General features: G+C 63.0%; 5 protein-coding genes across 5 annotated transcripts; 4 read left to right on the top strand and 1 right to left on the bottom strand.

Moving 5' to 3' along the window:
• Positions 1-84: 84 nt before the first annotated feature.
• CHLRE_03g145527v5 (uncharacterized protein) lies at positions 85-5,740 on the top strand. The gene is made up of 10 exons (XM_043060420.1): positions 85-473; positions 596-650; positions 1,382-1,555; positions 1,923-1,996; positions 2,464-2,547; positions 2,736-2,840; positions 3,110-3,303; positions 3,545-3,679; positions 3,970-4,080; positions 4,359-5,740. The coding sequence occupies exons 1-10, from the start codon at positions 386-388 to the stop codon at positions 4,539-4,541; spliced, it is 1,203 nt and encodes a 400-aa protein (XP_042925549.1). The 5' UTR covers positions 85-385; the 3' UTR covers positions 4,542-5,740.
• A 418-nt stretch (positions 5,741-6,158) lies between these two features.
• On the bottom strand, positions 6,159-9,314 carry CHLRE_03g145507v5 (uncharacterized protein). The gene is made up of 6 exons (XM_001695673.2): positions 8,916-9,314; positions 8,340-8,448; positions 7,980-8,058; positions 7,535-7,778; positions 7,108-7,322; positions 6,159-6,896 (listed from the first exon to the last, which is right to left on the bottom strand). The coding sequence occupies exons 1-6, from the start codon at positions 9,013-9,015 to the stop codon at positions 6,858-6,860; spliced, it is 786 nt and encodes a 261-aa protein (XP_001695725.1). The 5' UTR covers positions 9,016-9,314; the 3' UTR covers positions 6,159-6,857.
• A 200-nt stretch (positions 9,315-9,514) lies between these two features.
• CHLRE_03g145487v5 (uncharacterized protein) lies at positions 9,515-15,320 on the top strand. Its single transcript, XM_043060419.1, has 12 exons — positions 9,515-9,797; positions 9,942-9,989; positions 10,130-10,423; positions 10,710-10,777; positions 11,131-11,230; positions 11,591-11,728; positions 11,987-12,016; positions 12,317-12,439; positions 12,669-12,719; positions 12,890-13,789; positions 13,911-14,018; positions 14,192-15,320. The coding sequence occupies exons 1-12, from the start codon at positions 9,690-9,692 to the stop codon at positions 14,342-14,344; spliced, it is 2,121 nt and encodes a 706-aa protein (XP_042925548.1). The 5' UTR covers positions 9,515-9,689; the 3' UTR covers positions 14,345-15,320.
• Positions 15,321-15,484: 164 nt separating this feature from the next.
• CHLRE_03g145467v5 (uncharacterized protein) lies at positions 15,485-18,223 on the top strand. The gene is made up of 2 exons (XM_001695565.2): positions 15,485-15,883; positions 16,111-18,223. The coding sequence occupies exon 2, from the start codon at positions 16,221-16,223 to the stop codon at positions 17,334-17,336; it is 1,116 nt and encodes a 371-aa protein (XP_001695617.1). The 5' UTR covers positions 15,485-15,883; positions 16,111-16,220; the 3' UTR covers positions 17,337-18,223.
• Positions 18,224-18,874: 651 nt separating this feature from the next.
• Positions 18,875-26,560, top strand: CHLRE_03g145447v5 (uncharacterized protein). Its single transcript, XM_001695566.2, has 13 exons — positions 18,875-19,104; positions 19,242-20,041; positions 20,179-20,264; positions 20,411-20,567; positions 21,011-21,421; positions 21,546-22,467; positions 22,671-22,951; positions 23,121-23,182; positions 23,380-23,475; positions 23,705-23,925; positions 24,288-24,365; positions 24,583-24,831; positions 24,984-26,560. The coding sequence occupies exons 1-13, from the start codon at positions 18,958-18,960 to the stop codon at positions 25,746-25,748; spliced, it is 4,275 nt and encodes a 1,424-aa protein (XP_001695618.2). The 5' UTR covers positions 18,875-18,957; the 3' UTR covers positions 25,749-26,560.
• The last annotated feature ends 19 nt before the right edge of the window (positions 26,561-26,579 follow it).

Genomic DNA, 26,579 nt, shown 5'->3' with positions numbered 1-26,579 from the left:
TCGAACTCCGTGGCGCGATCGGGTCAATCGGTCGTTCGTGCCCTCGCTTGGTACCTCCGCGCCGAATAGCATGTGTAAGTTGGGAGTTTGTGTAAGTTGAGCCTACGAGTATTAGCGAAACTTTGTTCACAGCTTCCGCAAATCTGAAAGAAGCAAACTCGTCTCTGCTGTCTCACTTTTGCACGCGCTCGTTTCAATATATACGCTTACAAAGTATCCTAGCTTGCATACAACCTTATTGCACTCGCCTGGCGCTTGGGCAGCTGCTGTTTGGCGAGTACTTGGGCAGCTGCACAGTGGCTTGGGTTCTGCTCCAGCACCGCACAATATGTTGGAATAATAGCTGGCCTGTCAGCAGGGGCAGGGACTTCGTAGCTTCGCAAGGATGGCTTCGTCGGGAGTCCAGCTGGGCGTGCTGAGCCACGAATATGGCGCACCGGCGGTCGGCTACACGGGCTCAAGCTCAGAATACTGTGAGGAGGGCGCTTGGGCTATGGGGTTTGGCATAGGAGCGGCGAACGACGCCTGCATCGCCGCGAACAAAGCACACGTCTTGCTCACTTTCACCTGGACGACTCATTGTTGCCGCTCTCAGGGGCACTGGCGGCCATCCAACAGGCGGAGTACCAAGCGGCTCAACAGGAGGAGAAGTAAGTATGCGTTGCTGCAGTCGCGCGCGAGCGCGGGAAGCAGCAGCTTCTACTGGCAAGCGGTTTCGTAGGGTTTCCCCGCGAGTCTGACTCTTTTCGCCTCCCTCCAACCGGCAGCGTGCTCAACATCCCATTCCTGCATCTGCACACACGCTCAAAGCCTAGGAAACGACAGGCCGCCGCACCCGCCGCAAGGGTGCCGTCAATCGTAGCTTCCCGCCTCCCAAACCGTGCGTGCCGTGGGTCCTAGAGAGCGCCGCCTCCAGTCGCGGCCAGCCGTGAGTGAAGTCCCCTGCTTTCCGCGCGATCACACTGCCGTCGGCATTGGCGCACACCACCTCGGCCCCGTCCCCCATCCAAGCCGCCGCGTAGGCTGCCACCACCACCAGGCTCACCATCAGGCACTCGCCGTTCGCGTAACCGCCCAGCGACCGTAGCACGGCGGCGAACATCCGCGGCAGCGGCTGGTAGGCGTTGGAAGTGTACCCACGCCGGAACCCTGCGAGGAGGGCCCGTAGCGGCATGTTCACACTTGCCCAGTCCCTGACCGCGATGCACTAGAGAGCAGTGGGGAGCATGGGCAGCGCCCCTCCATCTTCCACCACGTCTCCGTACACATTCGGCCGCGCCCGTGCTAGCCCGTGGGCCTCAGTTCCATCAGCCCCGGCGCACCGGCGCTCCCCACCTCTCCAGCCGTACACACCCACATACGCACTCTCCGCCTCACGCAGGCGCCAGGCGCGGCTGCGGCGCTCGCAGCGCTACTGGACGGCCTTCTACAACGTGCTGACTGTGGGCGAGCTGGTGTACTTCCTGGTGGGGCTGTACATGGTGCAGTGGCAGGTGGCGGACCTGGCCGACAACCCGCTGCTGGGCCCGGGCAACGTGGGCGTCATCAACCTGGGGTGAGCAGGCAGGGGGGAGAGGGGAGGAGAGGGGAGAGGGAGAGGGCAGGGGAGTATGGTAAATTCAAGAACCCAACGAAACACCCGAACCCAGGAGAGGGAGGGGAGGGGCGCGGGGGATAGTATTAAGGACGGGGGGTGAGGGGCCGGGGTAAGGGAGGCGAGATGGGGTAATGTGGAGCAATGGAGCATGGATAGTGGGGAGCGGGGCCAAACAAGAATGAGGGGGACACGGGGAGGGCAAATGGCGAAGATGACCGAGGGGAGAGGGCAAGTGGACAGGGGAAGCAAGGCGTTAGCGGCAACACAATAAGGACGTCTTTGCTTCCATACGGTTCACGGCCTGCTACTCTTCTTGCCTCCGCAGCGGCACTGACACGCAGCGCATTGTGGACAAGTACCAGTACTGGCGCCTCATCACCACACTGTTCTACAACGCGGGTGAGGCGCCGAGCGTAGGGCCGCTTCGGGAGGTGGTGCAGGTACTGGGGCTCATGCACGGGCTGGGGCGCAGCCGGCGCGGCACGTCACAGGGCGGCACAGGGCTGCACAGGCGGCGCAGGCTGTAGCAGGCGGACCGGCGGCCGTGCTCAGGGCCAGGCCGTGGTGCCAGGCGGGCTCGGCGCTCATCCATTGCCCCAGCCCCCCCCCCAGCCCCTGGAGGCCTTGTGGGGGTGCTGGGCGGCGGCCGCCGGGCTGGAGCCGGTGGTGGCAGCGCCAGGTCTGGCTGGGGGGCTGGCGGCACACAGGAGCTGGCGGAGCACTGGGTGGGCTGACGTGGCGTGGCGCTGCAGTACGCCAGCAGCAGCCGAGCTGTCAGTCCAGCCGCCGTGTGCCTCCATGCCCGGACCCACACATCCACTTGCGGTACCCCCCTGCCTAACTCGGTGTGTGCGCCGTGCTGGCAGGCGCCATCCACCTGACCGCCAACCTGGGCATGACGTGGACGTTCGGGCACTTCCTGGTGCGGCAGTTCAGCCCCTTCATTGTCGGTAGGTGGGGAAGTCGGGCGCCCGGGGCAGCTACTGGAAATGGGACGCCCGCTGAAGCATGACTAGGTGCGCGGGCACACGAGCATGCTTTGTAGTGTTGAAGAGTCGCCTCGCCGCCGCCCCATACCGCCACCAACACCACCTCACACCGCCGATTACACTGCCACCCACACCGCCACCCCGCGCAGTGTTCATCTGGTTCGCTGCGGGGCTGGCGGGCGTCATATTCTCCGCCAACATAGGGTCAGAGAACCGCACCGCGGGGGCGTCAGCACCCGCGTTCGCGTTAGCAGGTGCGCTCCTGAGGGGTCCCGACCGCCTGAGTCACGCCGCTTGCAGGGCGCAGCTGCGGTCGTCCCGGTGCCGGCTGCGACCATAGTCGGCCCGCGTGCATGCCCTGCCCCTGTGGGACTGTCCTGGTTGGCAGACCTGAGAGCAGGGCGTGTAGGCGCACGCGCGCACGCATCCACAGGGCGTGCGGGCACACGCTACCTTGGTATCACAGCCCGGGTAACAAAGTAGCTGTTTTCTTTACCGCGCCGCACCGCGCCACTGCACGCAGGCGCGGCCACAATGATGCTGGTGGTGCGGTGGCGCAAGTTCACGTGGCACCTGGCCAGCGCGGTGGTGGTGTGTTTCATCGTGGGCGTCAACACCTTCATTGGCGCCACGCCCTTTGTGGACAACAGCGGCAACACCGCCGCCTTCGTGTTCGGCGGCGTGCTGTGCCTGGGCTTCATGCTCATACGGAGGAGGGTGAGGCAGGGCTGCCGTGTGACGGGGCGGGCGGGCGGGCGGGCGGGCAAGGGAGGGAGGGAGGGGGGGGGGGCGTCTGGATGTGGCGTGCACCCGGAGTGCTCTGTGGGGATTCGCGGTCGGTGGCTGGAGCATGACGAGCTCTGGGTGCGTGGACCCCGCCCCCAGCTCGCGGCGCACTCATTTACGCACTGCGCGTCCTCGTGTGCCTGTTCCTTCACGCACCCCGCGACCCTCGCAGCAAGCGGACGGCAAGGGGCGCGAGTGCCTGGTGTACGGCAATGCGGCGGCGGCGGTGCTGGTGGTGATTGTGGCCATCATAGGCGGGCTGGTGGGGCTGTGGCTGGACACGCCCATTGGGGGCTGCTGCAACGTGGTGCGTATGGGCGGGTGTGAATCCGTGGGCAGTTTGCTTGCTTGCTTGGGATAAGGTCAAGATAGGGAGGCGTAGGTGCTTGGGTTAGGGTGAGGGCCGTGGTTACGGCGGACAGGGTCGTGCCGGGTGGCTACTGATCAGACACCTGGATCCATCTGAAGGCGACGCGCGTGTCTCTGCTTGGCGGCACCCTGACAGTTCCTCCTCTATCACTCCTCCGCCCCTCCTACGTTTCCCCCCACTTGCTTACCGTCTTCGCCGCGCCCTGCCTCGGTCTGCCTGCTGTGCAGTGGGTCTGCACTCCCAGCAGTTGGTGGGACTGCGAGGCCAGCCGCATATGGCCCACCGACTGCACCTACACCTCCTACCTCAACGGCACAGCAGTGCTCACCTGCCCGCGGGTGAGCGGGCGAGGGGGCGAGAGCCACAGCCTGCTGGACAACACGGGGAGGGACAAGGGCATGGAAAACACCGGGACTAGTGGGAGTCGGGCACGGGAAGCATGGGCACCGGTGCGTGCCGGGTGGTACGCCGTGACCCCGGGCGTTGTTTGGGCCGCCCACTGTCCTGCCGCTACTGTGCGTCAAAAAGCACTCACGCCACACGGCCGCTGCATTCCTTGTATCGGATTGGCAGTGCGTCAAAGCTTTCATCCCAATCCCTACCTCCACACTTACAGGGCCAGTCCATTGTGATTGGCTTCGTGAACGGCACGGCTGCGGTGGATCAGGTGGAGCAGTGGTGCAGCTCCTACTGCGACGCCACGGGGCTGACGGGGAGCGGCGGCGGCTCAGGGGGCGTCAGCGGCGGAGCAGGGGGCGGAGGCGGAGGCACCAGCGGCGGGGTGTTGCGGCTGCGGTAGGCTCCGAGAATTTGTGGGCTGAGCGTGGTGTGATTAGCAGGTTGACAAAGATGATGTATGTATGTGTTTTTGTTTCGTGATGGCGCAAACCGCAGGTTAGCACGGACTGTGCACCCCACCCAACCGGCCACGTCCGGAATTGCGGGGATGCCAAAGGCCCCCAACATAGAGGCGTGTGCTTAGTAGGCGCCCGCGTCAAGGTGGCGGGGTTGATAACGACCCGGGATCAGCCCTTTTCCTGCCATAAGGCAGCCACCTCCTTGTTGTTTCGTGACATTGTTGGTTGGAAATTTACGTGACAATGGAGTGTTGAATGCGTGGATACGTGTGATGCATGTGGCAGTCTTTCCGGAACGAATGACTGGCAGCAGGCCGCAGGAGGTCGGCTGCGGCGTTAGGCTTTGCCGCGTTGTCTTAGCTTGCGGGTTTGTCGTGAGGGATTGGGCAGGTGGCGTGCCAGCAGCACGCATAGCAGGCAAGTGCGGCTGGTGGCAACGACATGCGCATCTCAGGCAGGCAGCACGTGTGCTTCATCGCGATGCGCCTGGATCCAGGTTGCGTGAATGTGGAGCGGTTTGGTGAGACAGCAGCAGCAGCAGCGGCAGCAGGGGGTCGGGCGGTGATGTGGGGCGCGGTGTATGCAGGAGGCATCCTGTATGTGTATCTGGGCGCTTAATTGCGCTGAGCCAATCGACGGGGACAGGTTCCATTTTGTGGCGTGAGAGCCGCCTCCCCCCGGTTCGTGCACGTGCTCGAGCGCTGTGCCGCAGTAGTAGGGTGAGGTGTGACCTTGCAATTTCCAGGTTCGGGTTCAGGTTCAGGTGTGGGGCAGCACTGGGGGTCTGGGGTGCAACATCGGATGACAGACGAAAGAGTGCGGGAAACACGAAGGCGCGGAGGCGCATTTGGACTTGGATTCTTGGAAGTGGATATGGCTATGGCACGCCAGGGGCAGGTGCACGCCTGGCCCGCGTCCGTACTTCGCGTGCAACTTGGACGTCCGTCCCCTGAACCGTCACTTGCCATGCGATAACGGCTTGCCTTACTCGTGTCGTTGTGTGGCCGTGTGGCCCCGCCCCAGCACGTGCCCTGTCCTCACCGCGCACACCTGCATCACATGCTGGTACTAGCTGATGCTCCTGTGTGATGTGCTGTGCTTGACCATGAATCCAGGGGCCTCGCCCTACGTAGACGTGTACGATCCTGCCAACGCGCGACCAGGCGCGATAGCGGTTCACCGTATCCTCAGGCAGCAGACCGACGCGTAGGTGGGAGGTGGGCTGGACAGCAGGGGGGTGCGCAGTGGAGTGCGAATGAGACACGCCAAGCGCCCACTCACACGCTTGGTGGAAGAGCCCAGAAGTGGTGGTTGTGCTGATGACCTTGTGGCCAGGGGTTCGGTGGTGGCACCTGGTGGCTCAAATCAGTCGGCAGCAGGAGCAGGGTTGCGCGTCTGGCCCGAAACCCGCTGGGCCGCCCGTGCATGCATGTTTTCAGGGTTGTCGTAAAAGACTGCAACTTGTGGGATGCGCTGACACCCGGCTCACGAATGTCGCACGCGCCTCTTGGCATGCGGTGGGGTGTCGGCTGGACTGCCGCTTATGCAATGGATAGGCGCCGATCGGCAGGTTTACAGCAGCTGACCCGTAAGGTCAGGCCAACGTGAGTCCGGTATTGAGTGCAATCTTACGCCGTGCCGGCGCGCGTCCTGCACGTGCCGAGCAACTCCACGCGCCTCACTGGACCCCACATGTTCCGTGTTGAGCGCTCCACGACACATACGGGGCTGCAAGGTACCCGCATTCATCACACCGGGCACGTCCCATAGCGTCCAGGCATGCCCTGTCCACCACCACATTCCGCACCGCCGGGGAGGCGATTCGCCACCTCGGCAAATAATCACACCGTATCAAGGCCCCATGAAGGGCCGCATCAAACAAGAATATGGAAAGCCGCCAAGCCTAACGGCACCCGCCAGCCAATGCTCAGTCCACGCACACACACCTGCCGGACAGCAGCTGTCCAGCACACGTCACAAGCAAAAGATATTTTAGGATAAGAGTAGCTAACACGATATGAACTACCAGGGACCCAAATCCATGGACCCTTGGGCATTTTATTCCAGCAGCGCCCAAACCCACCGGCGCGACGACGCGCACCGCGACAACACACTGCTGCACCCGCTTTCTCTCTCATTCACACACGCACACACCACTCAGCCTCCTACATGCATGTACACACCCCAGCACCCGCTGCGGGCCGGGCCCCCGCAGCCGCAACTCCGCCTGGGCCTGCTGACCGCGCTGCTCCAACGCTTTACGCCGAGGAAGAGAAGAAAGACGAGTCCACCTCCTCCTGCACGCATGTGTGCATGGCAGCGAACCGCCGAGGGCACAGTGTCAGCGTCTCAATCGCTGCCGTTACGCAGTTTCCCGGAATCCCAAGCGGCCCCAGCCTTGCGCCCAGCCATGAACGGAGCCCCACCCCCTGTTAAGCACCCTTTCTGTCGCCTTTGGCGGCCCTTTGCACCCGCGCCTTCCCTCCCTGACCGCTGTCGCCAACGCACCAGCAGGATGCGGGCCTCGCGAGTGGCTGCGGCGATGGAGGGGTCGGCCTCGGTTGCGGGCGACACCTCGGCCACGCGGCGCGACAGCTGGTCGCGCGCCTCGCGCAGGTTGAGGCGCAGGATGTTGGTGGAGGCGGGGTCGATGTTGGTGCGCACCGCGTCCAGGGCCGACTTCAGGCCGGACACCGCGTTCTTGATCTCAGTCATCTCCGAGGCTGCGCGTGCGGGGCCAAAGAACACACACGATTGGAAATGGCAAAGCGAGTGTAAGATCAGTGTGCGGGTGTAGGTTGAACTGCGAGTAACACGCAGCCTGGAGCCCCACACATCCGATTGCAAGTCCTGCAAGGTTGCAGCCGTCCTCTCGAAGCCAACTGCAACTGCCGACACCGGACGACCGGCCCACGCTCCGGCGGCGCGCGCTCACCGATCTGGTTGGCGACGACGTCGGCCTGGTAGTAGGTGACGGCGGGCGCGGCGGGGGCCGCGGTGACGTCCAGCGGCTCCACCGGCACCACGTTGGGGCCGTGGCTCTTGTTGGGCGGCTCGGGGATGAGCTCGTTGAGCAGCGTGGCGGCCTCGGGCGGCAGGATGGTCTTGACGTTGGCCAGCACGTCGCTCTCCACGGTGGCGCCTTTCTCCAGGAACTCAACCAGCGTGTCCTCCACCTCCTGCGGCGTGCATGCAGTGAACGAGGAGGAGTGTTTGAGACAGGGTTGTTGATGCGAGTGAGAGTCCTTTTGTTGTCGTTCTACACAGAGGACCAGCAACATTAGGAGGCGCAGTGCTGGGGGAGGGGGGGGGGGGGCTGCGCGCTACGCGCGGCGGGCTGGGAGCGGTGTGCGCTGCACGGCGTGGCCCCAGCGTCTCACCTTCAGGACCACAGCCTGCTTCTCCTCCAGCGGCCGAGGGTCCTGCAGCAGCTCAATGGCCTTCTCCACATCGCTTTGCCTGCAAGCAGGAAGGAAGGCATCGGAAGGTGTCAGGGCTGCCGGCACAACACGCGGGTGTGGGTGCTAGCAATTAGTCCCGGTCCCGCCGACACCGGCGCCTGTGAACATGCACGCTGCCGGGCAACCAGACATGGGCCCGCCGTTCGCAGCTGCCTCCCTGCATATATGTGCTCCCCGCGCACCCCCCGCAGGGCAACATATCACCGTTGCATTACAGCATACTCAGCTGAGGCAACCACGCCATCCCCCCCCGCACCGTCCCGCACCCATCCCACTCACAGGGTCTGCAGGCGCTCAGGCACGGACAGCAACGCGCCGGCACCAACGCGGGGGCCGAAGGTGAGGATATCGAAGGGCGTCTTCAGCCAGCGCTCCACCTTGGTGCCAACTGCGAGCAGGGGCGTTCGAATGGGAGGGTTGCCGTGACACCAGGGTGCTGAAGGGACCCGGGAGTCGCGCCTTCTCGTTGACAGTGCTGCCACAGCCGGCGAAGCGGCTGCTTCTTAGGCATCTTACAACACAATGTCAGCACTTGCTCCAATACATCGGCCTTTCATCCTGCAGACCGCGACATGTCTCGCCAGCGCTATGCCTGGCCGTCGACAGCTGACCTGTTCCGCAACCCTCGTTTATACCAGTGACTAAGTGAAGATCGAGGCGGCGAAGCACAAAACAAACAGTGCGCGCGCCTAGGAGCTACGAGGCCACACGACCGGTTTGACTTGCGCCCAAGCCGCAGAGCAGGGGCAGTAACCAACGCAAGTACATCACATAATTCGGAAGAGAAAGCTCAAAAGGAGCCCCGAAACCCCAGTGACGGTCAGAATCAGCCGAAGCCAAGTTCGGAAGACGCACCAGTGCTGCTGTCCAGCGACTGCGCCTTGACTACCAGTGCAGCCCTCCGAGAGGACGGAGCAGCAACGCGGCTGGAAACGGTGGCGCGGTGCGCGAGCATTTTGTGTTGGGGTCGCGAGGTGGGCCCAAACGGCTCAGGGACAGAAGAAGGATTGCGAATGCTGTGTAGAACAAGTGGCACTCGATCTTTTTGTACTCGGCTCCGTGGGCGTGGGCGACTGCCGACTGGGCGTCCGCGAAACACGATTGGCGTCGACCGTCGCCCACCAAACTTCATCGCGCGAACTGCATCTCTCCAAAGCTTGTACATAATCGTGACGCTTATTCAAACGTGTTGACTGAATTGTTGGGGTCGCGGCCCGAGGCTGCCAGGGCCCCGGCCGGGTAATATCGCTTAGCTACGCTGTTGCTCTCAACTCAAATCCACCATGGGGTAGTGGACGGACAGGGGTGCGGGGGGAAGGAGGGGCCAGGGGGACGGCCAGGGGAGCGACAGGGCGCTCATGGGGCGTGCTGGGGCGTGTCAACACGATGGGTCAGAATTCGGCTGTGCGCTGCCTCACCCCGCAAGGAATCTGCTTAAAGCAAGGTAGCCACGTCTGAACGTGACTCTATCCCCGAACGTGACCTTGCTCGGATCGAGCTTTCCTTCGGCAGCTGTCTCTTTGTCTGCCTCGCTCACGTTGATGAACTTTTATGAGCGCTGAATGTTATGGTAATGCAAATCAGAATGTGAACTAGATAATCTAGCAGCCAGGACGGTTAGGCAGCATCATGCAAGGCGATGGCGAAGCTTTGGAGCTGCAGTGCCCGATTTGTTATGGCGAATCGGCGCAAGGCGTGTACGCGACTCTGTGGTGTGGGCACGTCTACCATGAGGAGGTAAATGCGATGGCCTGAACTTGGAGGCAACCGGCTCATACTTGTGTCCACCGGGTGCCGCGCGCGCTGCGGCCCCTCCTTTGGGTCAGCCACCGCCTCACAGGTCGCAGCTGATACACCCTTAACCCCATGTTGCTGTCGCAGTGCCTCGCACGCGCTTTGCAACACAAGAAGGAATGCCCAACTTGCCGGGTAAGGCACAGCAGCTGCGTTGCGCATGGCAAGCATTTATTTGAGCATTCCCTATCCACTCCTGCCGTATGCCTCCCGCTCAATACACCAGTAACAGCAAGCCAGCCCCACACATCCTGTGTAACAATGAACCAATGCAGCAACCCGCGAAGGTGGCAGGCACAAAGATAAAGTGCCCGTGCCAAACGGGCAAGCCAATCAAGCTCTTTCATCTAAAACACCGGGGAGGGGCTGGCGGCGCGTCGCCGCTGCCTGGAGGTGTAGGTGGGGGCGCGGCGGCCGCCGGCGGCGAGCCCGGTGTGGATGCGGCGGTGCTTGCGGCGGCAAAACAGCGGGCGGAGCGACTGCGCGAGGCTCTGGACGAGGAGCGGCAGCGGGGTGCGGAGCTGGAGCGCACACTGGTGCTGCAAGTGGAGGAGACGTCCCGCGCGCTGGTGGGTGTGGCCCAGACCGCAATGGGTGGCTGGGACTGTGGGTTTGTGTGTTTGCTGGAAAGCACCAGGAAGCGTATTACACAGGACAGTGCGCGTGTGCGTGTGTGCACGCGCGCTTATATGTGTAAGATATGTGCGCATGTGAGTGCTCACAAAGCATGATGGGACACTGTGTGTGTTCGCAGCTGCTCCTGCTTGGAGCGACCTAGAGGGGTCAACTGCCGACCAACCCAGCCCAGCATTTACCTGGCGCCCCGTCCACACTATGCGCACTGCGCACATGCAGGAGAAGGCGGAGCGGCGCAAGCAGCGGCTGGCTGCACTTGAGCACGAGCACAAGCTGGCCGCGGCCAGGTGGGGCGGGACGGGGTTGTATGGCCCAGCCTATCCATAATGTCCGATCATCACATGAAGACCGATCCAGGCTCAGGAATGCGAGACGAGCGCGCCAGCAATAACCTTCGGTCTCAGTCGTGTGGTTGTGGCCGTCGGAAGTTGGTAGTGCAGGCACCCGCTCCGCACAAGGCCACCGGTGTCGGGAGGGGGGAGGGTCTGGCAGCCTAGTGCCACACAGTCGGCCGAGCCGCGTGTGCACTGGGGTATTGTATATGACATGGATGTGACCGTACCCAAATGCTGTCGACGTAGCCGTCGACCCTTCACCTGGCGGTCCACCCTCTCGCACACACGCCTCCGCCGCACCCCAGGCTGGAGTCGGAGCGCACCCGGCTGGAGGCGCGCGTCAAGTGGCTGGAGGAGGAGGCGGCGGCCCGGGCCAAGAGCCTGCAGGGGCTGCGCATGGAGTTGGTGGGTGGCGGGGTGGCGGCGGCCGCGGCGGCGTGGGCGGGTGGGGCAGGCCGTGGAGGGGGTAGACGCGTGGGCAAGCGGGAGTTGTGGCCGGGCATGCCCGGGGCTGGGGAGGTGCCGCAGGCATCAGAGGCAGCCATAGCCTTGATGATGCAGGTTCCCTGCCTGAGCCGGGTTCCCTGACGCGATCTCCAACGGCCAACGTGCTCCCGGAATCGTCTCAACTGCAGCCTTCTTCGTGCACGTTCACTCGCCCTCTGACTCACTCGCTCCACACACCCTCTCGGACTGCGTGCTGGTAGCACTGCAGTCCCTTCCTGAGTATATGCCCATCCTCCAACGCCACGCCCCCACCCCTAGGCCAAGCTGCGCAGTGACCTGGGAGACAAGGACCAGCACCTCATGCGCGCGCGCCGCGAGGCCGCCAACTGCCGGGCGCGGCTGGGGACCGCGCCGCCCACCGCCGCGGAGCTGATGGAGCTGGCGGGAGACGACAAGGCGAGTGGGGTGGGAGCGTGTGTGCCCGTGGGCAGGGGGGCGGTCGGTGGTTATGCGCCCTAACCCGTAAAGCTGGTCCAGTCATGCGGGTTGTGTCCGACGAGGGTGGAGGTGGGAAGAGGGTCTGGGGTTTGATGCATGCAAAGCAGGAGCAGGCGGGTCGGATAGCTCCTACAGGGACTTCGACGCTGTCATGATGAAGACATACGAAGATTACACACACAGTTATGGCACTCGCATTATGTTTGTCACGCGCAGGTCAGCTGGGCCCAAGTGTACTCGATAACGGTAAGTGCAGGCGGAGTTTATGTACATCGTATTAATTGCACTTCATGTTTGTCCAGGGGAATCGGCGGGTGGCGCCGCGAAGTCCGCGTTGCCTGTGCACTTGCTTCGCTTACACACGCGCACAAAACAAGGCCGGGCCCGCGGGTATCTGTTAAATTAAATGTGAACGCATGGTCTCGACCCTCTCGTTTTGTGCATTCCTTGACACACGTTTACAAAAACACACATGCGCACCCACAGCACCCACACACACACACGTTAGGCGTCACCCTTGCCTCCCTACCACACACATGTACGCAGGTTGAAGAGCGCAACCGGGCGCTGGAGGAGGCGCGGCGGCTGCAGGAGGCGGTGGCCAAGGGGCGGCTGGAGACGGAGACGCGGGCGGCGGCGGAGCGGCTGGCGGGAGAGGAGCGAGTCAAGGTGACCGAGCGTGTGTCTGTGGGTGGGTGCATAAGGGCATCGGGTGCATGTGGGAAAGGCACGTTTATCACACGCATGTGTGTCGGTCGCAGCCGGCACGTATTTTGGCGGTGCTGCGTGCGCGGGTTTTGCCAATTGCAACCTTTCAGTCTAATCTAGCCACCTAACCCAGCTGACCTGTCACCACTGGACAACTGCATCTGCACACGTGGGACCGCCCCAACCGCAGGAGCGGGACGCCGAGCTGGACAGGCGGCGCCGCGAGCTCATGCAGCTGGAGGTGAGCTGGCGGGAGCGGACGGGAGCGGGCGGCACCAGTGGATGGGGATGTTGGTGGATGGACGTTGCAACGCAAAATGGGCTGGAGATAAAGTAGGATAGCCTCCGTCCTGGTTGTGGCTCACAGCAAGGTGTGTCTGTGCTCGGCATGACCGGGTCCGCCTCTTGCAGTACAAGCTGCATGAGCTGCAGGCGCAGCTGGCGGAGGCGCAGCGGCAGGGCAGCGGGTCGCAGTCGCTGACGCCCGTGCCCACACAGCCCGCGGCCCTCGCCGCGCCACCGAGGCAACTCCAGCAGCCACAGCAGCAGCATGGCCCGCGCGCGCGTCCCGCTGCCTTTCCGCCATCTGCGGCGCCGCGGCAGCAGCACCTCGCTGAGCCGACCGCCGGCAAGCCGCAAGTGGCCTCCCGCTCTTCCGCCGCGTGGCAACAGCCTCAACAGCAGGCAGCAGGGGCCGCTGCCGCTGCCGAGGCGATGGCGCCGGGCCAGAGCGGTGGCGGCGGCGACGGCGGTGTGCACCTGCTGGGCGATAAGGAGCAGGCGAAATTGCTCCTGGCTCAGATGGAAGCCCAGAAGGCGTGGGCGCCGAAGCGCGGTGCATGCGCAGGCGGCAGAGCCGGCGGCAGCGGGGAAGACGACGACGACGACGACGGCGACGAAGGCTTGGCCACCCTTGCGGACTTCTGTGGCGAAGAGGAGGAGGAGGAGGAGGAGGAGCAGGAGGAGGAGGAGAAAGAGGCAGGGCAGGAGATGCAACCAGGCCAGGGGCCCTGGGGCGCTGGAGCGGGTATAAAGCAGGTGGTGGCGCAGGCAGGTGCGGTGGTGGGCGCTGAGGAGGACCCCATCCTGCTCGGTGATAATGACTGCGGCGACCCAGTGCCAGCGCTGCCCAGGGCGGTGTGCGGGCTGTTCGCCGGTGGCGGAGGAGGCGGAGGAGGAGGAGGCGGAAGCGGAGGAGGCGGCGTTGGAGGCGGCAGCAGAGCGGCTGGCGGCAAAGCCGTCGCCACAGGTGCAGCCGGTACGGCTGCGACGGCGGGGGCGGCCTCCACAGTGCCTTCGTTCGCCAAAAAGGTTAGTGCCAGTCGCGGGTTACGATGATCGCCGTACTGCGCAGTGCACGGTGTTGGTAACATAGTGGACGGTATGCGCGTCGCTCGTAATCAACTTGTGTTGCGGCGCGCCCCTGGTACAGGCTGCGGGTTTGGGTATCTTTGGGGGCAGCAGGCTCATCGGCGAGGGCCCGGACGGCCGGGGCGGCACCACACGCTTCCCGCTCACGTCCTCATTCGCAATGGACCAGGTGGGCATTTAGCGCACGCGCACAGACTTTGGCCCCGTACACAGCAGAAGCATGCCTGCTGTTACCTGGCGCGCGACTAGCGGGCAGAAGCTTCATCCACAGCATTCCTATCGAGCAGGAACAGTGCCCGACGCCGCTGCTCTCATGCCCTTGCGCTCTTCCCTGCAATGCAGCTGCAGAGCAAGTCCAGCGGCACGAAGGGCGGCAAGGGTGGTGGCAAGGGCAGCGGGGCTGCTGGCGCTGCGGGGCGGCAGGGCGTGGGTGCCGCGGGCCGCATTGACGCCTTCCTGAAGCGAGTAGTCCCAGCAGGCCCCGGCCCGCGCTAAGCTCCGCCACCGTGTCGCGGTGCGTGCCGCCGCTGGAGGTGCTGGACGGTGCCTGACACGGTGCGGAGGAAGGGCAGGTGCAGGTGTGGCCCAGCTCCTCCACCCTCATGCATGCCATCATCCTCCCAGCAGCACGCCGCGCATCCACAACACCAGGCGGGATAGCGCAGCACGTCCAGTCCCGCAAATCCACGAAGGGATCGCCATACATATTTGGGCCCTGTTTGGGACCTGCTACATGTGCTGGCGGTCAAACTTGCTTGGGTTTGAGGCAAAGATGGGCACCGCTCGACTTCGCAGCGGAGGCCCTCACTGTGAGCATGTTCACTTCACATATATACGGAAGTTGACTCGGGGGCCTCCCAGTGTTGGTTGTGCATAACTATGCCTCCCGGCGTGCTGATTGAGTACTCTGATGCATCCAGGGGGCTGTCGGGCCTGGGCCTGGGCAACACGCAGCATGTAATCTGGAACGATGCCCTGTCATTGACACCCCGTGCGCAATACCTCTTGATGGAGGCTCAATGTTGCGGTCGTAACTCTTAAACCTTACAGCTTCGGAAACGCCATTCCATGCTTGCAAACCAGCTTGCCGAGTCTTGCGCTGGCACGGTTCAATGGTGCACCCAGTTGCATCCCTGCACAGGCGTCTCCACGTATAGGTTTACTTGTCATCTGAATGCCCTGGGCACTTGCACTGCCGAAATTAAGGATCCGTGTGGGCCCATCGTCGCCAAACAAGTCATAACGGCATGACATAGCAAAGAAGTCGTTGAATGAGTCTGCACAAAAGTCCAAAGCATGCCACTCCATAATGTGTTTAAATAAGGCACACTCGTCGGTGTCGAATTCGGAGTTCAACACCGAAAAGCGCAGTGCTTACGAAGCGCAAAACCGTATGCTGCGAAACTGGTTCTCGAAAACCTGTCAGTGCATCTGAGCCTTTAGGTTGAGTCGGATAATTATCTTTAAGGTTGCCGCGGCCGCGCAAGCCACCGGCGCGGGAGTCGCGGCTCCGCACACGAACCGTTTTTCGTCGTCGTTTTCTAGATGCGGCGTTTCCATGGATTTTGTGCTCAGTCATGCATAGCACGCACTTATACACAACACAAACTTGATTTCCCAACAACGGTAATAAATCTTCTCAGCGGAGACCAACTCGCCCGTCGACTGACACAAGTGTTTCAGGATTCGCGCTTGCCCCCTGCGCATCCAGCCTGCATTAGCAAGACGCTATCAAGTTGCTTATAAGGCTCGTGGAGTGCTCTGCAGGTGACGCAGCCTCTGCAGCGACATCCGAGTCGTACGGCCCCCTCCCCGGCAGTGACCCGCTAGTGGCCTATTCCAGTTCAGAGCTACACATAACACAGACATCGACTTGGAAGTCAGCTTCTTCGCTTGCTGAGTCTGAGTTTCCGTGAAGTGGCTCTTCGGGCACTACCTGCGCTTTGAGCTGCTGTTTCTGCCACACGCATGCTCTGCCTTATTTATTAACCGCTCAATTGCTACAAAACATCTGTGCGGCTGTTGAGTCGTCAGGTGAGGCGGGGCAATTGCCCTTACTTGTACTTCTCACATCGCGCCTGCTGTCTTGAGCTATATCAGCGGTATAATAGGCGGGTTTGGGGCAATGTGGTGGCTGTGGGCATCACGCCTTCACATAGCGCCTGAGGTCGGGCCGGATGAGTCGTGGTGGTGACAGACCTTTCGCGGTGAACACAAGTGACACATCCATAACCTGACAGCTGCTATGTGTGATTATACAGGAGCTCCAAATCGATTGCGGCACACTCGATTTTGGTGACACCGGTTGGTGCGTCGCTTCAACCTTGCCCCGTGCGCTCGGGCGCCAACGCGCGACTACGTATAACGCTTGATGGCTTTATTTCCAGCGACCGGCGCTTGGGCCGCAGCGCCTGAACTGGCGCAACCTGCTCGTCAACCGACGCAATCGAGTGTTAGTGCCTGCGCGACCGGAAACGCCACCTGCTACCGGGCCACTGAGCATGTCCAGCTCGTGACTAGTCCTGCTGGTGACGTTGCTGATTACGAATTGGAATCTGCGGCCGTGACGACTACGGGTTCATGGCGCCACCATGACGACCGCTTCCCGCTGCGGCCACCAGGATGTCACGGGGGGGATAAACGGACTCGGTCCCCTGAGCTAACAGCGGCACTCACCAACCAGCGTCCTCGATATGCGTATCTAGACTGCTGCACGGACACCTCGGCGTTACACGGCCAGCCGCCGTCCGTGCCGCATGCCTCGCAGCAGTCCGGCCTTGTCCAGACGGGGTCAGGATCGACGGTTTCGACAAGCCAACGCAGCTTCAACGCCCAGCCATGGGCGCCTCTCGGCGCCAGTACGAGTCCTGTGGCCGCCGCGACGCCGCCGGCACTCGCGCTGCAGCTGTGCCCGCAGCCCGCCGTTTTCGCCCAGCTGGGGCCGGAGGAGTACCTGTTGTGCGCGGCGCGCTCCATGCAGCTCGACCTGGATTCCACGGCACGCCTCGCCCTTCATATCTGGCAGCGCTGCAGCGGCATGGTGACCATCCTGCAGTCCATCCGCACCGTGGACCTCAAGCCCCGCGGCGGCCGCTGCACAGCCTGCCCTGGCGCGCCCTGCTGCCCCCAGCAGTCCGCTTGCCATTGCGCCGCGTGCACCGGCGGCGCCTTGCCGCAGGCCGGCGCGGCCACATCTATCTATGATTCCAGCACGTCCCAGCTGCTGGTGCCGACGCGTCCTGCCCGCCTGTCCATCAGCGGCAGCCCCAGCGATGGCGGCAGCTTCTCAGGTGCGGCCTCGCTGCCGCGCGCCTGCGCCACGGCCTGCCTGTGGCTAGCTGTGAAGCTAGAGGAGGACCGCCGCACCGCGCCGCCGGTGCGCGTGCTGGCGGCTGTGTCGCGGACCAGCGCGTCTGAGCTAGCGAGTCTGGAGCTGCGTATCCTGCAGTGGCTGGAGTGGGCGCCCTGCCGCGGCTACCTGCCGTGATCATATCTGGTGATTGGGGCTTGAGGGCATGGGTGCGTCCCCTTATTACAGCGTTAACGGCTAGACGAAGAAGTAGTGGGGACACGCCGTTTATTGCGGCTTGCTATGCCCAGGGAACGTATGACGCGAGGAAGGCAACTTTAAAAAGGTGTGAGTGGGCCAGGTGTGAGCCTAGGCTGTAAGTGTATCATAGGGTCCAAGCTCGTAACCATACTAGACAATAAATGGACAGATAAGACGTTACACTCTTACACTCTGTAAGGATGGCATGTGACATGGTTACTGGCTAGGTGTCGCAGCGAGTGCAGTGCTCGCCCAGGTACGCATTGAACTGGCACTTGCGTACGGTGTGCATGCATACTCGCAAGCACTTCGTTAACGAATTGCCGCCTACATGTGATTGCAGTTGGGCTGAGTCGGCCCTGGCGGCAGATTCACAGAGTGTCAAGGAACAGAACACACACGATACGGTAGTCAACATCCCTGGTTAGCACCTGTTCTCAATCTGCAAGAGGTGAAGTCACTACCGCATGCAGCGTGGGGCGGATCCCGGGGTCTGCGTCACGCTACTGTGCGCGCATGCGTCTGTGGATGCACGTCGGCGTGATTGTGCAAGGGGAGACGCGTTTTGCATGGCACCGATGCTTTCTGCGTGGCAATTTTGACACGGTACAAATAAGGGCACATGTTCCGTAAGCAAAGGCAGTTGTGTCCATGCCCAACTGGCTTGTTTGCTTGGCTGCAGTATTATTTTATGCCCTGTGCGGCAGCAGCTGCACTGCTGCAGGCAGCTGCGGTGGCTGCAATGAACGAAACACACACGGATGTGCTCGTACGTTACCTGTACGAGATTGAGAGATGACATGTTTTTGTAACATAATCTTTCGCTTTCATTTCTCGGAATCCCATGCCATGACAACATTTGGGCACGGGGCATGCCCAGTATCAGCAGATGCGGTTCCAGGACTGCATGCCTGCACTCAACAGGACCAAGAGCACCTTTACACCTTTCCATGCAGCAGGAAAAGAATGTGTGCGGACGTTGTGTGGTGGGCACTGAGAGGCCAAACCCCCAGCTTCCACCAATCATCGTGCGTGCTCCTGTACGTGAACGCCTTCCGTAACTTCCCCCTCAAGCAGTCTTAGGTAGTCGGTGTCGGGCGATCGGCCTATGTCAGGTTTCTTACATCCAAGTGAACAGTAGCATCAAGGCCCGCAGTCTGCGACGGAACCGGGCGAACGACGGCGGCCGGCGGGAACGGGACCACCTCTGGGACCTCTTGCGGGGCTGCGCGTTGGCGTTAGGGCAGCAATAGGCTCCTAAATGCGGTCGCATGAAGGGGCCACGCAGCTTAGACACCGGCAACCATCGGATTATGGCTTCGAAGCTGTCTTCGATGACGTTGGTGGCCGCGGTGGGAAGTGTGTGGACGGGACGGCCGTGTATGACAGCGAGTGGCACGCGAGCAACACGGCCCCAAAAGGGAAGTTGCGCTTGACATGCGGTTGTTGTGAACATACTTCTATGACACTATCATCATATCAAATGGGCACGGAGCTTCTATTCAAATGACGAGCTTCCAACAGCGACGTTGACCGTCGTTTGCCGTATACGTCGAAAATGCAACCAAGCGACTCTACAAAAGTGAATGATTCCGGAGCGAAGGAGAAGAGTTGGGCTGACCGCAACAAGGCCTACCTGAATGCACTCGCGGCCCAGAAAAAGCTTGCCGAGGACAAACAGGCGCTGCACCTGGAACAGGAGCAGGTATTTGCAGTTGTTGAACTTCCTCAATTGCGTTGGCCGCGCACAGGCGACGAAGACATGCGCTATCCCGGACATCGAACTGTACGTGCTGTGCCCTGCGTGTTGCCCACTCATCATCCGCGGCTGCTCACTTGCAGAGGAAGAAGGCAAAGCTAAGGCGACAGGTGCTGGGGGCGTCCTTTGATAGGCTTTACCCGCGCGCGTCGACACGCGGGGAAGGGGAAAGCGCCAGCGATGGCGACACCGCAGGCGATGGCGAAGCCGCGGGCAAGACCACGGGCAGCTGCACCTCATCGCCGCTGCCTGGTGGCGGGCCAGTGGATGATCGGTGCGGCAGCCCGTCAACTGTGCCAAAGCTGCCTCCGCTAGCTGAGCAGCAGCCAGAGAGCGTCCTCAGCCTGGGCGCTGCAGCGGAGGCGAGTCGGCGGCCCAACCCGCTCACGCGCTCAGTGTCCCTCAATTCAGGCGGCATGGCGGGGTCTTTGGCCAGCTGGGGCGCCGGCAGCAGCGGAGGCGTTGGTGTGAGCGCCTCGGCGTCGGGGCAACGGGTCCTGGGGCCTGCTCGCCAGCGCCGCGCCACGTTGAGCAACCCCTCCGGCATGAACCCGGTGCAAGAGGACGTGGCAGAGGCGGGGGACGCGGCGGATGACGAGGGGCCAGACCAGGCGCTGGGAGCCGGCGGCACGCGGCGGAGGGAGCGGCGGGCGCCAGGCCGGACGCAGGCGTCGCCTGGTCGCCAGGCGGCGCCGCCGTTTCCGGGCGCGGGCGGTGCACTGTTGACCACGACGCGGTCGCCGAGCAAAGCGTACGGCGGCAGCGGCAGCAGCAGCAGCAGCAACTTCCCGGTCTCTCCATCAGGCTTGGCGCAGTGGCGGCAGCGCATGAAGGTGCCGGAGGGCCAGCGCGTGTTCTGCATCTCGGGAACGGGGAACCACAGGTGAGTGGAGCGGCATGGCACTCGGCCACACCGGTCATGGCGGTAGTGGGGCGGCGCCAAGCTATAATTGCAACGTGCCAAACCCTGGACATGAAGCGGAGCGAGCACTGTGTGTGTGTGTGCGTGTGTGCTTGCAGCCACGGTATCCGTGCCGGCCTGGTGTCGCGTGGCTGGTTCGAGAACCCGGAGCACAACTCGCCCTTCTTCGACTACAAGTGGAGCTGTGAGTGAGGGGGACCGCAGGATACGGCACCAGCGCTTGTCCATGCATTGAGTCTATAGGGCAAGGGCAGCGTCGCTGTCTAAGGCCTGCGTTGCCTGACACAACCGGCTGTCGTGTCGGCGGCCCTGTGCCGGCTCCCCTTGCAGCCAACCCACTTGACATCGCGCACGAGCAGCTGTGGCCGGGGCAGACCGTCAACCACTTCAAGAACGCGCAGTGCCTCACCACGAAACACGGGCTGTGCCACACCGTGCGGGAGATGGTATGGTGGGAGGCGGCGGATGCGGCGGCCTTTTACCCCAGGTGAGCTTTGCCCCTGGGGTTGCCCGGCACAGGTCAAGTTACCTGAATTTGAAGTTTGCGTCCATCTTGCCAGCGGAATGAGCGCGGAAACAGTCACGGATGGATTTCTGCATTGAATGCTCCTATGTGCCTAAATTCACACCACTGCGTATTTGACTCTTTTCATCAAGCATCGCGCGTTTCTTGGATATCATATGCTAGCCGGGGAAAAACCGCCGCGGAAACCGTGTCGTACGAAAACTCCCATCCCCTTTCCGGGCCTTCGCACAACTGCACAGGTTTATCTCTAAATGATCCTTGCCACTTATTTTGCCACCATCGGTATTTAGACTGGCTGGTTGGAGCACGGGTTTACTTCGGTTTTAAGAGGGAACCATCCAGTCTCTCCACTTCACTGACAGTGTTAACAGGAAGCCCGGCCTGGTGAAACGTGACAACCGCAGGGCGTATGACATCTCGGACGAAGCCGGTCGCCGGGAGTTCTTCCAGGACGTGCGGTGGACGGCCGCCGAGTCACTGATAAAGCGAGCGCTGCTGGATGGCGCGGTAACGTCCGAGCATGTGCCCTACACAGGGCCACCCAAGAAGTCTGGTCACAGCATCAGCAGCTCCAAACACGGGACGGGCGGTGGGCACGGCGGCAGCGGTGCCAGTGGTTGCGCCGCCGCGTCCAACGGCGGCGCGGCAGGCTCCGGGCACGCAGGCGCCGTGGAGGTGGAGGGGGCTGGTGCAACAGCCGGGGGTGGAGAGGGGGTGGACGCGGGGGATGGTGGCAACCAGCCGAGCGGGCGGCTGCAGCAGCGGACCAGCTCGGATCCCCTCGTGGACCTGCCATCACTACGCCTGGCGTGCAGGTGAGGCGCAGCTTCCAGCTGGTGACACCGAGCCTGGTACCCATGTGCATCGTGCCTCTACCTAAACAACTTTCGTACTAGCGATGGAATGACCCACCACGGTATGTTTGTTTGCCCGGCGCAGGGTCATCGCTGCGCGGTTGCGGCAGCAGCGGCATCTGCGGGTGGTCCATGCAGCAGCGGCAGGCGGCGCAGGCAGCGGCGCGGGTGCCGGCGGCGGGACCGGCCCCAGCGACGGCGCTGCGCCGGCGGAGGTGGACCTCAGCCCAGCGCAGTGGCAGCAGCTGGTGCGGCACAGGGCGCTGTTTTGCAGTGCGCCGCTGATACCGCCGCCGGACTTTGACCACAACTGGGTCAGCAGTCGCCGCTTCATCACAAGCATTCACCTGCCGAGGCCGGGGGCGTCGGGGGCGGGGTCGCGAAAAGCTCGGCGCGATGGCAAGAGCCCGCGGCGCAAGCACGGCAAGTCACAAGGCCGGTCGCCGCGAGTGGACGCGGACGCGGAGGCCACGCAGCCGGCGGGCGGGAAAAAGGAGGGCGAGGTGGGTGCTGCGGGCGGTGAAGGGGAGCGGGGGCAGGAGGCACCTACCGCAGCAGCAGACGGCGGGGCGAGCGGCGCGCCAAGCCGCCGAGGCGGCGTGGACGGCGGTGTGGCCTCTTCCAGCTCGTCATCAGATGTGGAGGATGGGGCCGAGGACCAGGGAGACGGCAATGGCAACGCTCGGGGCCGGGGCCGGGGACGTGTGGTCGTGGCAGACGCGGCCGAGCTGCTGCGAGAGGTGGCAGCGGCAGGGAGGACGCGGCGCCGGAGGCACTCCGCGCCGGCAGCAGGCGGCGCCGGGTCTGAGGGCGGCGGGGTTGGGAGCGATGGCGGCGACGCCTGTGCCGAGGAGGCGGTAGGGGGCGCCAGCGCCGGCAACAGCTCGGACGGCGGCAGCGGGAACGTTGTGGGTGGTGGTGCGGACGGCGGCGAGGGTGATCCCCCCGACCCCAGCTGGCTGCCCACCGACCTGCCAGCCATATGCTACGACGATGCAGCTCTGCAGGTGAGCATGCGTCAGGCCGGGGGGCCAGGCCAGCTGGGGGCCGGAACTGGGGCTGAGTTGGGCCATTAGATATGAGCGCTTGAGATCGGCTTTGCACCAGTCCATGGCTGCCCCGTGGGGCCCCGGCGCTCTCCACAGCCTCGTGACGTACATGCAACACCGGCCGCGACCCACGGCACTGCCCCTCCCGCCGCCGCCAGCAGGCCCTGGACCACGGCACCTGGCGCGAGGCGGCGGAGGCCATCCTGGCGGCGCTATCAACCAGTGTGGTGCAGACGCACATCAGCGGCACCAACAACATTTGGATCGTCAAGCCGGCGGGCAAGAGCCGCGGCCGCGGCATCCGGCTCTTCAACGACCCAGAGGCGCTGCTGCAATACACACGTGGCGAGGAGGCGCAGGGTCTGGAGGCGCGCTGGGTGGCTCAGAAGTATGTGGAGCGGCCGCTGATCATCTGGCACCGCAAGTTTGACATCCGCCAGTGGTGAGGCAGTGGGGCAGCACATGCTCTGCCAGCGACCCTTCCAGTTTACGCAAGCCGTGCACATATGCATACGGTACTGGGCACTCACTGCGCGGTCGGTGGACAGATGAGCTGACCGAATCCCGGTCCTCAACTCGGGAACAAGGACCTAAGTGCCCGGCACATGCAGGGTGCTGGTGACGGATTGGAACCCGCTGTGTGTGTGGTTCTACTCAACCTGCTACTTGCGCTGTGAGTGGGCACACCGCTGGTTTTACACAGGTTGCACCGGGAGCGTGGGCAAGACCTGGGTCGTGGGGCGCCGGACTCGCCTGCCTTGTGACCTGCACTGACCAGCGTCCTCGCATTATGCCTGATACACCTGCCCTGCTTTGAGCCTCTACCGCCCTATGGGACTCTCGCCTGTTTGCCGTTGTTGCGCCGCACAGTTGCGGCTAGCGACTACGACCCCAACAACCTGGACATCTTCCAGCACCTCACCAACAACTCGGTGGCCAAGTATTACGAGGGGCCGCTGAAGGAAGGTGAGCGGCTCCAGCAGGGGCAGGGGCAGCGTCGCATGCCTGCACGTCAAGTGCGCGTGTGTGTCTCGGGTATCCTAAATAGTGCAGCAGCCGCCTCCTCCCGACTCGCTCAACCCGAACACGCACCAGCTGTTCTGTGCCCCTCGTACCCCACTCGGCCACTCCCCGATCCCCGCAACAACCCCGCCGCCCTCGCCCGCGCCCCTCCGTTCCGGAAACCTCCTCGCAGATGAAATCACGGCCAACGGCAACATGTGGTCCATCCCGCGCTTCCAGACCTGGCTGGAGGAGACCTACGGGCGGGCTGACTTGTGGCAGTGTCTGCTGCAGCCCGCCATGAAGCACGTTGTCATCTGCACACTAAAGTGCGCGCAGGACCTCATCGCGGCGCGCAAGGGCTCCTGCCAGTTGTACGGATACGACTTCCTCATTGACGACCAGCTGCGAGTGGTGAGAGCGGCTGTGCGCTCGCTTTGCGTGGTGGCGCTTGGGTTGGGTAGTGGGCGGGCTAGTAGCGGGTTAAGGGCCAGTTTGTGCCGGTCCTTGCTTACTTGGCTGTGGTTGGTTGCAGCTTGGCTCCGTGCACACCTTTCGTATTGGCGTTGTCACGTGACCCACTTCACTCGGACGCTGTATCCTAACCCGGCTGCAACCGCTACGGACATACCTCCTCCGCACTCCGCACACTGCTTTCGGCTTTTGGATCTCGTGTACCTGGAGTATTAATACCTCCTCCTCGCCGCCCTCGCCCCCGACCTGTGGCCTGAAGCCCCTCCCCGCGACCTGACCTGACCTGACCTGCTTCGCCACAGTGGCTGCTGGAGATCAACAGTTCGCCCACCCTGGAGTCGTCCACGCCCATCACAACCGAGCTGTGCGCCGACGTGCAGGTGCGCAGGCAGCGTGTCTGCCGGGGCGGTGTCATGCTGTCATGGGATGCGCGGCCAAAGGCATTGCTCTGTCAGAGCAGACAAGTGCCCCGGCATAGTGCCTGCCAGCAGCTGCATTGCCTGGAAGCTATTGTTGGGCGGCCGGCACCGACCCAACATTTCCAAAATGTCCTGCGGTTCCTCCCTCCTCAATCCCGCATACCGTATTGGCCTACAGGAAGACATCCTGCGTGTCACGGTGGACCTGCCGGACCACCTCGCGGCCACCGCAGCCGCGGCAAAGCGCCGGGGCGCCGTGCCCTCAACCACAGCCGCTGCTGACGGTAACGGCGCTGGGTCAGGCGCGCCGGGGGCGCCGGGCCCTAGGCCTGCAGCGGGATTTGACACGGGCAAGTGGGAGTGTATCGTGGATGGCGGCGAGGAAATGAAACGACCCGACTACACCGGCCTCAACCTCGAGCTGAAGGTAAGGAGGGTAGTCCTGTGGTGGGATGTACCATTGGGATGGGGTGCACTCGCGCACAGCACTCTAGGGATTTCTGACACACGAGCTGACCGCATGCCGCAGTCTTTCATGTACGGTATGCGTGTGTGCCTGCGTTCTTGCCGCTGCTGCAGGGCACGGCCATCCCGGTGCCGTCTCCAGCCCGCTCCGCGAGCACCTCCAGCTTTGTGGGCCGTCTTTACGCAGCCACCCGCCAGGGCCAGGCGCAGAACCTGGGCGAGAGGCAGCAGCAGGCGGCGGCGTCGCCGGGAAAAACAGAGCGCACCCTGCGTCAGGCCTCGCCTCCTGGCCAACCCTACCAGCCGCACCAAACCCACCAACAGCACCAGCAACATCACCACAGCAGTGGCCACGGCCACGGCACCGAGGACGATGTGGCGGGTGCGAGCGGTGCTGGCGGCCAGGCGGCGCTTACGAGCCCGGGCGGCGCTTACGCGGCCGCTGCGGCGGCGGCGGTGCGCGTCTACGCGGCCGGGGCGACCGGGCCTATCCTGGGGCCGGCGGGATTGCGCGCCAAGACCTCATCACCCATACGCATGCGGACACCGCGGCTCAGCTCCACGAATGCTGCGGCCTCTCCCGCAGCGCCGCCCGCAGCCGCACATCCGCTGACGGCTTCGCAGCTGGCAGCCACGTGGGACGGTGCTGGTGGTGGTGCGGCCCTGGGTGCCGGCAACCTGCTTGCATCGCTGCCGCCGCCGTCAGTGCTGCCGCCGGGCACGCCGCTGCGGCTGATGACGCCGCAGGGTGACACGCTGGCAGCCGGGGCCGCTGCAGTGCTGGGAGCCAATGGCGGGGTGGCGCCGGGGCCCGGCATGGAGCCACTGAGCCCACTTGCTGCTCGTGCATCTTTATTCTCGCGCCCTGGCATGCGGTAAAGGTTATGTACTGGTAGTCGGGCTTGAAGCATGCATGGACGAGGATAAGGCATAACGACTAGCATCCAGCAGGTGCGAAGCGGGCTTTCGGTTGGCACACATGCCAAAGAGTTGTGATTGTTATCATTAAAAGCATCGTCGATGCATGGCTCCCTTAGATTGCACTTCAAGGCTGGGGGCGTAGTGCGCATCCAGCCGCGTTCCTCATGATGCATACGTTTGGACATTGCACCACACCATGGATGCGAATTACACCATGGGGGCATGTCGCACCCGTGGAGGGCACTGTACTGAGATGCGTAGGATGCGTGGGCACTGTGCAATTAATAATGATCTGGATGCTGTAGCTTTCATAACTGCTGTACTGTAGTACTGTGTGTTACCTGAGCGTGCGGCGCCACAAGCCCACACGTGTGATTGCGCTGGTAAGTGGCGACCATCCATCGTAATCGTAAGTACTGACAGCAGGACGAGTGGAAGACCGAAGACGTACACGACAAGTCAACTGGCATGCTGTCGGCTCACAACGTGTACAGGCCAGGGTTGTGCGTTTTTTGGTACGTAACGCTATGATGGCTGCCACAAAGCGGGGCATGGATGGACGCGACCGCGCTGAAGTTATGTGTTCGCGGTGTCCATGACCTTGGAACCCGCCTGACAAAGTGTTGCACGCGTGTCGTGTCGGGGCCTCGGCGTCGAAGGGTTGGCTCGAAGCTTGAAAGTAAGGCATTTCGAGCTGCACAAATCACACAACCACATTTCGGCTTGCAAAGAGAAAGGAGGAAGAGCCGCATGCAAGGAGACAAATCGCGGGCCTCTTACATTCTTGTA

The sequence above is a fragment of the Chlamydomonas reinhardtii genome, chromosome 3 (genome assembly GCF_000002595.2).
Source record: "Chlamydomonas reinhardtii strain CC-503 cw92 mt+ chromosome 3, whole genome shotgun sequence".
In the NCBI taxonomy this organism is placed as follows: Eukaryota; Viridiplantae; Chlorophyta; class Chlorophyceae; order Chlamydomonadales; family Chlamydomonadaceae; genus Chlamydomonas; species Chlamydomonas reinhardtii.
This window is presented reverse-complemented; position numbering and strand designations above follow the sequence as displayed.